The 8480-nt window shown below is 38.4% G+C and overlaps 1 protein-coding gene across 3 annotated transcripts; it reads left to right on the top strand.

Moving 5' to 3' along the window:
- Positions 1–457: 457 nt before the first annotated feature.
- LOC104601343 (uncharacterized protein At5g41620-like) lies at positions 458–3571 on the top strand. Of its 3 annotated transcripts, none has more exons than XM_019198454.2 (5): positions 458–684; positions 789–875; positions 1034–1519; positions 1699–1815; positions 1908–3571. In XM_019198454.2, exons 3-5 carry the CDS (start codon positions 1064–1066, stop codon positions 3315–3317), a joined length of 1983 nt encoding a protein of 660 aa, XP_019053999.1. In that variant the 5' UTR covers positions 458–684; positions 789–875; positions 1034–1063; the 3' UTR covers positions 3318–3571. The 3 variants fall into 3 exon arrangements, with proteins under 3 accessions (XP_019053999.1, XP_019054000.1, XP_088754780.1); XM_019198455.2 differs by having other exon boundaries at positions 536–684; positions 773–875; XM_088898654.1 differs by lacking the exon at positions 458–684 and having other exon boundaries at positions 734–875.
- Positions 3572–8480: the final 4909 nt, after the last annotated feature.

Here is an 8480-nt window from a genome sequence, read left to right on the forward strand (position 1 = left end):
CCCCATCTTAGTAGAGTGGCACTCCACGTCTCCAGTCTCCACCCTCTATGGCTATAACCTACCCCATATAACCCATTCCCCTATAACGATGTTGATTGTTGATTGTTGAGGGGCCTAATTGGTTTGTACTGCCGTTCACCTCACAAATCTGAAATTACAGCCCCTTTACAAATACTCATGGGCTAATTCGTAAATATAAAAGGAAGGGGGGTATCCTTGAAAAATCTCTGAAAGTGTTTCAGTGTTTCGCTGTTTTTCCCTGTAAAGGAGAAAATGAATAAAAAATAAATAAAATACGCGGAACCTTGTCAAGAATAAGATAGATACTGACCGTTTAGAACACGTGTAAGCCTATAATTGGATTAAGATCGATGACGTGGCGCACAGTCTAAATGACAGGTGCTGCACGTCGAGAGATGCTCATGTATATGAATTGCCTTCTCAGAGGTCTGAAGCCTGAACCCCTCTCTCTCTCTCTCCCCCTCAGATGTCTGTCACGGCCAAGATATAAGCCTCCAAGCTCTCCAGTCTTCCTACCTTCCAGTTTTATTCTAGTTTTAGATGTCTGGAAGTCTTGTTCTTTGGTGGGGTTCGGGCTTGAATTTCTTCGGTTTCTCCTCTGATTCTGGGTACAGAGGTTTAGAGTTCATCGTCTTTATAGGGCAGTTGATCTTCTTAAAACTGGTAATGAAGCTCTCGACTGGTTGATTATAATTTAGTTTACTTTCTTATCTGTTTTTCTTCTTTTCCCATTTCGAACTTTGAATCTCAGAATCAAATGTGTCCAGAGAGTTCAGACTTCGGAGTCAGCCTGCGAGACGATTGGAGTCGTTCGAGTGGGGGAGAGGGTGTCCGTGGATCGTCAGAGTATGATGGTATGTACTACGATTCACGATCTCCGAAACATTCTTAATTGGTTGGTTTTTGCTTCTGAAACAATCCTTTTATGGGATGTTCCTGGGATTTGATTGAGAAAAGCTGGGTTAGTGCAAGTTCATGTCTTTTGATTTTTTATGATTCGGATTTTTCTTAGATTGGAGAGAACTTCTGAAGAAAGTAGAGAATGCCCAGACATAATCGGAGCATAGAGGGTACGGTTAGGGGACGCTGCAACATCAGAAAACGGGGCTGTTCGTCGTCGTCTTCTTCGTCTTCGCTAGTGAAGAATTACAGGATCAAGAGAGCGATTCTGGTTGGGAAGAGGGGAGGATCGAGCACGCCGGTTCCGACATGGAAGATGAGCTCGAGATCCCCTTCTTCTCTGGTGGGAATCGCTGAGTCGCCGAAATACCCCCCGTCTCATAGCAGTGGTAAAGGAAAGCAAGCTCCAGTGTCAGCGAGGAAGCTCGCTGCCACTCTATGGGAGATGAACGAGATACCGTCGCCTAGAATGAAAGACGTTTTGGAGGTGAGTAGGATCAGGAAAGAGACGAGGAGCAGAGAAAGGATGGCAAGCTCTGTTCAGTCGGGTTCTCTGCCATCCCATTTATCAGATCCGTCGCACAGTCCTGTTTCAGAGGTGGCTGCCTCTTCTTCTTCTTCTTCTTCTTCTTTGGATTTTTCTTTGTTTTGGGTCACTTAAACTTTTAAGTTCATGGCCTTTGTTGTTTCTTATCTACATTTTTTCCTCTTTTTCGTTCTTCTCTGTTTAACATCTCACTGAAACTGTCTGTAATTTCTTCATCTCCATTTTTGTAGAGAATGGATCGCTCTGGGACTGGTAGTCTCCACAAAAGAACATCAGCAATTTCGCATAGGCTTAGCCATAATGATCATGGACCTTTCGATTCTCTAAGCAATGCTAGTTTAACAGAGGTACCCAAACTCTTAAACCATTTATTCTTTCTGCAACTATTTATGTAACTGAGATGAGATAATGACTAGTGAGCATGTTTATTTTGTTGCAGATTGGGACAAGATCTCGAGCCATGACTCCTACAGGATCCATTTTAGGAGTTAAGACTCGATTGAAGGACGTTAGCAATGGTCTGATCACTGCTAAAGAACTTCTCAAAATACTCAACAGGATTTGCGGTCTTGAAGAGCAGAATGCATCAAGCATGTCCATCGTCTCTGCCTTGCGTGCTGAGCTTGAGCGTGCCCGTTTGCAGGTCGAGCAGCTTATCCTAGAACAGCGTTCTGATCGGAATGAGATCAATTACCTTATGAAGCGTTTTGCGGAAGAGAAGTCAGCATGGAAGAACAAGGAGCAAGAAAAGATTCAGGCGGCTATACAATCCATTGCAGGAAATCTTGAGGTAGAGAGGAAGCTGAGGAGACGCAGCGAGGGCTTGAATAAGAAGCTCGGAATGGAATTGGCTGAGACTAAAGCATCTCTTGCAAAGGCAGTAAAAGAACTGGAGAGCGAGAAGAGAGCGCGTGAGATACTAGAACATGTCTGTGATGAGTTAGCCAGGGGAATTGGAGAAGAAAAAGCAGAGATGGAAGAACTGAGGAGAGAGTCTGAGAAGGTTCGTGAAGAGGTGGAGAAGGAGAGGGAAATGCTTCAACTAGCTGATGTGTTGCGCGAGGAGAGAGTGCAGATGAAACTCTCAGAGGCTAAATATCAGTTCGAGGAGAAAAATGCTGCAGTTGACAAGCTGAGGAGTGAGCTTGAGGCTCTTAGGACAAAAGGGGCTAAAGAAAATGGAACCATCTCTCAGAATAGTCGGGGCAAAGCAGATGTAGCATCCCATCTGAGTAGAACCCATTCTGGTTCTTATGGGAAAGAAGACGGAGAGGACGATGGAGAAGTTGAAGATGGAGAAAACCCAGAAGAAGACTCTGCAGAGAGTGATCTTCATTCAATAGAGTTAAACATGGACAATAACAACAAGAGCTACAGGTGGAGTTATGCTAACGGTGCTACTCAAGGGGATCCAAAGAGAGTTTTTGAGGAAGAAATTAAGGGGAGAAGGTCTACCTCTGAGAAAATGTCTAGGGGAAGTAGCTGTCTGGAAAGAGGCGTCTCAGAAGGAATTGAGTGGGATTTCAGTAATGATCAGACTTTTCAGAACCATGGAGATGGAATCGATTGGACAAGGTTCTTGGAGCATGACAGACAGTACTATGAAGATGAAACCCAGAGATACAAATCCGTGAAAGGCCTGAGAGACCACCTACTTTCTGGCTCGAGGATAGCATCAGCAAGGGACTTTGCCAGTCCAACACGGCAATGGAACCAACCATGGCCTTCACGAGACTCAAGCAACTCAGCTCGTGAAAGGCTAGCAATGGCTCAGGAGAGTAGTTTGAAGGCCAGGCTAGTGGAAGCTAAAGGGTTGGAAGGCCAGACTTCAAGACGTTCAAGAGGGTAATAGACTAATGGTAAATGGTTTCTATATTCTTCTGTCCATCTCATCCAATCCATCTGATTGCCTTCCTGTAGAGATAAGCTTACCTCCTACTAATGGCTGCCCAATTTGCACTACTCTGTTGACATTGAAACATGAAACTGTTAATAGACTTCAGTAAAGTTATGTGAGTCAACTTGAGGCACTTGTGTACAAAAACTTGTTCTAGTGTTAATGAGCAATGATCATCCTACCAGTATCAAAATTTTGGAGTTCTACATGTTTGTCTTTCTCTGTTCTCATATTATAAGTTATTCAACAACTCAACTGAGATCATATTTTACATAGATGAACATTGAAAGAATCAAATAATTCATAATTTCAGATAATTGCAACTGTTACAAGTTACAACCACCATTATTGAATAGCTTATTATATATATTTGAAGTCCATTGGACCTCCATCTACTAAAGACAAACAAAAGCTATATATTTTTGTTGTTAGGGTGGCAGTGGGTCCTATAGCTGCAGCTTAGGAAGTTCTTAGCCTGAATCTAGTCAAGCTATTAAGAACATTGAATATGCCAGAACACCTAACCAACAAACAACCAAGGGAGCATGCTGAGCTGGGCTCAGGTGGCATGGCAGAGCTGAAATTTAAATAAGATTGACAGGTGGAAATGCAATAGCTTGTGTTGGGACTGCTCGACAAATTTACGGAATGGGTTGGTTTATCCAAATGAGTAAATTAAATTTAGTGGTGAAGTGTCGATTGCTTGAATCCTTTTTTCTTTCTTCACATCTTTTATTTTCCTTTTTTGTCTTGAGCAATCTTGTCTTTACCTTCTTTTTTCACTGGGTATTGTTGTCTGTTGACAATACGGGTCCTTGTGAACTTGAGCCCAAGGATCGAAGAGTAACATATGACTTGGCTGCTTCTTCATGGTAAAATGGTATTGCTTAGTATGGAGGTCTCTCTCTCTCACAGGCTTAAGTTTGGGTTACTATTGGAGATGGATCATTGTGCCTCAGAGAGTTCATATTAAATCAACAGCGATTTTGATTATTGAGGAGCTTTTGTTCTGGGTGGCTTTGACCACCCATAAGAACTTACTAAAAGTACTGATGGAATGACCAGAATCAGTTCATAAAGTTACTGTTTCTCAAATGAAATATAAATTTGATACCAGAGATGTCGTATTCATATAGATGTAGGGCTGTAATTGGGTCGGATCCAACTACATCCGTATCCGATTGTCAAACCTTAGATCCAAATCTGGTATGTCGGATTTCAGATCTGATTGGGATTTAATTGACATCCATGTTATTGTGTTTAAAATGACAAAATTGGAAAAGATTGTAGAAAAGCTAATTATTTTTAACTTCTATATGTATGATAAATATGTAAATATAAAATATTAAATTTATCTGTTATAAATTTTGTATGATTGTACACATATATATATATATATATAACATTCTTGGATTTTAATAGGATTGAATGGGGTAAAATCCATGTCTGATTGGATGCAATTTCTAACAGATATTGTGCACTTAATGCAATATTCATGATCTTGGTCATGCATTCTTTTCTCCTCAACTGGGGAATACAATGGAGTGCTATTAATATAAACTATCATTCTTACAGAAGTTAAAGAAAATTAAGACATAGGAGAGAATCAAATAGATGGGATTTTAGAGTTACTACAACAATTGAGGCAGCATATCAGATTTGTTAGAAGAAAAGATGAGTTTGCTGGTAGATTTTGGAGAAAAACCATTGAGTTAAAATTATCTTTTGTTCATTCTAATCTGATCCGGGAGCGAAACATGAGTATCAGATTTCCCAAATTTACTTTCAAAATTCAACAAAAGTTCAACCAGAGTCCAAGTTGCACCACTATCTCAACATGATTTATATAGAGTTGTGTAGATGGGGTACCTTTCTGTTGATGGGTTGGATCAAACAATAAAGAAAATCAATCAGAGGGAAGGTCTTTCTCTTGCAACATGATCTGGATTTGCCACTGTGCAATAGCAGCCAAGGAACATACCCTGTTGATTTATAATTGTATTGAATGAATGCTTCAGATCACTAAGGCTGTGTTTGGTTTGAAGGAAAAAGTAGGGAAAGGAAGGAAAAGGTAGGAAAACCTTTAGGCTCCGTTTGGTTTGTGGGATGGGATGAGAAAAAGGGAATATTCCGAAAATATTTCTTTTTCTCTCATTTGTTTTGGGGAAAGAGAGGGATGGGATGAGAAAAATGTGGGATGTCACCAGAAATTTGGGAAAGTACTATTACAATCGAAAGAACCACCGTTACTAGCCTTCTTCTTCACCTGGCAAGGAACCAGTGTGAGGGGCAGCGGCGGTCTCCCTCCATCTTCCTCTTCTCCCTCACCTTCTTCCCGTCTTCACCAGATCTGCCACAATCTACGAGGGGCACTCCTATTCTTCCCATCTTCACCAGACCTGCAGTGAACCAGGCAGCAATGAAGAACCAGGCAGCAGCGAACCAAGCAACGGCAAAGAACCAACAATGCTTTTCCGGCAATTAACCAACAATGCTTCCCTGTTCTTTCCATCTTCCTCCCTCACCTTCTTCTTCTTCTTCTTTCAGCAAAGAACCAACAGTGCTTTTCCTTTATTTTCCCATATGTGAAACCAAACGCTGGAAAGTTAAATTTTTACACTTTCCCATCCCATCCCATCTTTTCCCATCCACCCAAATCTTCCCACAAACCAAACGGAGCCTTACAAACCTTGTATAGGTTTCCTTGCCTTTCCCTTCCTTTCCCTACCTTTTCCTTCAAACCAAACATAACCTAAGCAGTTAGGAAGGAGTTCAAAAGAGAAGTTGAGCGGGCAAAATTGATCTAAAACCTTATACTGAGTTCCATCATATAATGAGAAGGTCCAATAATTTTCGATTTGGTCCAACGTGATGGTTTTAAAGGATATCCAAATTCCAACTTACCCGAATTGGATTTGAATCGTTAGAATAATATCCTATAGGAACGGAAGAATCATCAGCATACTTGAAACTAAGAACTATACCTCTACCACCCAGACTAGAAAGAACTGGTTAATTTGCAAAACAAAAAATTTTACGAGTCTAGATTTGCTACCAAGAAAGCATATTTGAGATGTTAAGGGATCCGGTTGGAAGCTTTGCTGGTAGTGTCTTGTTGGTAGCAAATCAGGACTCAAAATCTATATGTGCATGTGCATCCCTATGAGTCAGAATGGACTAAGATTAACCTGACCAAGATGTTGCTCAATTTTAGGCCTGTATTTTGGCCCAGGGCTGGCCACCCAAGCCCAATATTTATATAAACTATCAGGCTCAATGCCTCCATCTTCTCCTTAAGTTCTTTAAGCTGTGTATGGTTTGACAGAAAAATAAGTTAGTAACAGAAAGTTGAGGGATAGTTTTTATGGAATTTTACAGAATTTGTTAAGAATTTTCTCCCAACTTCTGCTTCATCTTATTTTCTATCAAACCAAAGATAAATTTGAAGAAAATTGTGGGCAACTCCCAAAAATATGTATTTTTGGATTTTTGATATAATCTTCGCCAATTAATCCATTTAGGATATTAGTAGGCTCCCATTTTTCAAAATAATTAAGAGATTATTTGGTACTGCACGTTGGCATTTCAAGTATAAATGCTACTACTAGCATCACATAAGCATTTTGAATTTAATGGAAAGGAAATGCAAATATGTCCTTGTTTGAAGTTAAGTTGTCAGGAAATTCCTTTTCTATTTGTTTTTAGAAATAGAAAAGGAAATTCCTCTCTCTCTCTCTCTCTCTCTCTCTCTCTATCTATCTATCTATCTATAAAAGTGTGAATAGGTGTCCTTGGCTTCTAAAATTTTCATTGAACATCAAATGCCCCTCTCTAAAGTTTAAATTGGAAAAAAGCAAAATCTAAGTTGTTACTTTACATCTTCATTTAATGCTTTTTTTATAAAAGGGCACAAAAGTACTTCTTTTGTTCAATAATTGGAAAACAAGGTAGAGCAAAAATGTCATTTTACATTTTTCATGTAATGTTTATTTATACTATTATTAAAAGTGTGAATAATGGTGTGCTCCATGTGGAACTTTTATTTGACTAAATTACACCAATTTTTTAATTTGGTCCTTATCTAATTTTAAGTACAGAAATGTAATTTGAAATTAAACCACTTTCCTCCTCATTCAAATCCTTCTCATTAAGTATCATATTTAAAGTATTAACTCCCATTGGCATTCATTGAATCTTATTCTTGACTAAAATACTCTTATTTTTTAAGTTGGTCCCTCTCTGATTGTGAGAGCACAAAATATAATTTGAAGCGCGGCATTTCTCTTCATTCAATTCCCTCTCATTAAGTTTTATTTTAGGGTATTAGCTTTCAGTCTTTTATTGAATTCTATATTTAAGATATTATTTTCATAAAATAAAAACAAATAAATTATATTAATTAAATACATATTCAATACTTTTAATGATATAAAACACATATTTTTAAAATTTACTAAAAAATGGAACCATTTTTCCATCATGGTGGCAAGTAAACAATTCAACCATCCGGGTCAAGTGGGCTAATCCATGACATCATAATTAAATAAAAAAATTTAAATTATAAATAAATAACAAATATAGAAAAATTGGGCACATCTCTATTATATATATATATATATATATATAACATTCCAAAAATATATATAAACTATAATTATTCTTATTGATATTGGAATGAAATATAAATTTAAAGCCAATCCAAAAATAAAAATTATTTTTGTAGTGGCAGATTGACAATTCAACCTTTTTAAGTCAAATGTATCAACCCTTTTAAGTAAAATGGTATTGCTAGTTTATTAGATAACTGCCCCATCTAACATGGTTAGAATTTGTTTTAGGGCCCATTGGTTTAAAGGAGGAAAGTGTTACAGGGTCTTCCCAAATGACAATGTTCTTCCCTCTTGAAACACTCCAAGCGGTTCCCTCTTTTAGGATATCTCTAGGGACCAACAAGTTTATAAACCCCCAAGAACAATTTGATGGAACTTTTAAACTCCAAAAATTCTTACCCCTCAAGTATATTCCTTTTATGACTTTTTCCAAAGACTCTCTTTATTGGATAAGAATTTCAAAGCCAACTTTAGTAGAAGATCTCGGTTAAAAGCCCAAGGGTTC

Source organism: Nelumbo nucifera, chromosome 2 (assembly GCF_055504915.1).
Source record: "Nelumbo nucifera cultivar China Antique chromosome 2, China Antique-T2T, whole genome shotgun sequence".
Lineage (NCBI taxonomy): Eukaryota > Viridiplantae > Streptophyta > Magnoliopsida > Proteales > Nelumbonaceae > Nelumbo > Nelumbo nucifera.

Excerpts from the sequence above, each read along its gene's own strand:
- LOC104601343 (XM_019198454.2), top strand. The coding sequence starts at position 1,064 with ATGCCCAGACATAATCGGAGCATAGAGGGTACGGTTAGGGGACGCTGC. Across the intron at positions 1,520-1,698 it reads CGCACAGTCCTGTTTCAGAG|AGAATGGATCGCTCTGGGAC; the intron begins GTGGCTGCCTCT and ends CCATTTTTGTAG. Across the intron at positions 1,816-1,907 it reads GCAATGCTAGTTTAACAGAG|ATTGGGACAAGATCTCGAGC; the intron begins GTACCCAAACTC and ends ATTTTGTTGCAG.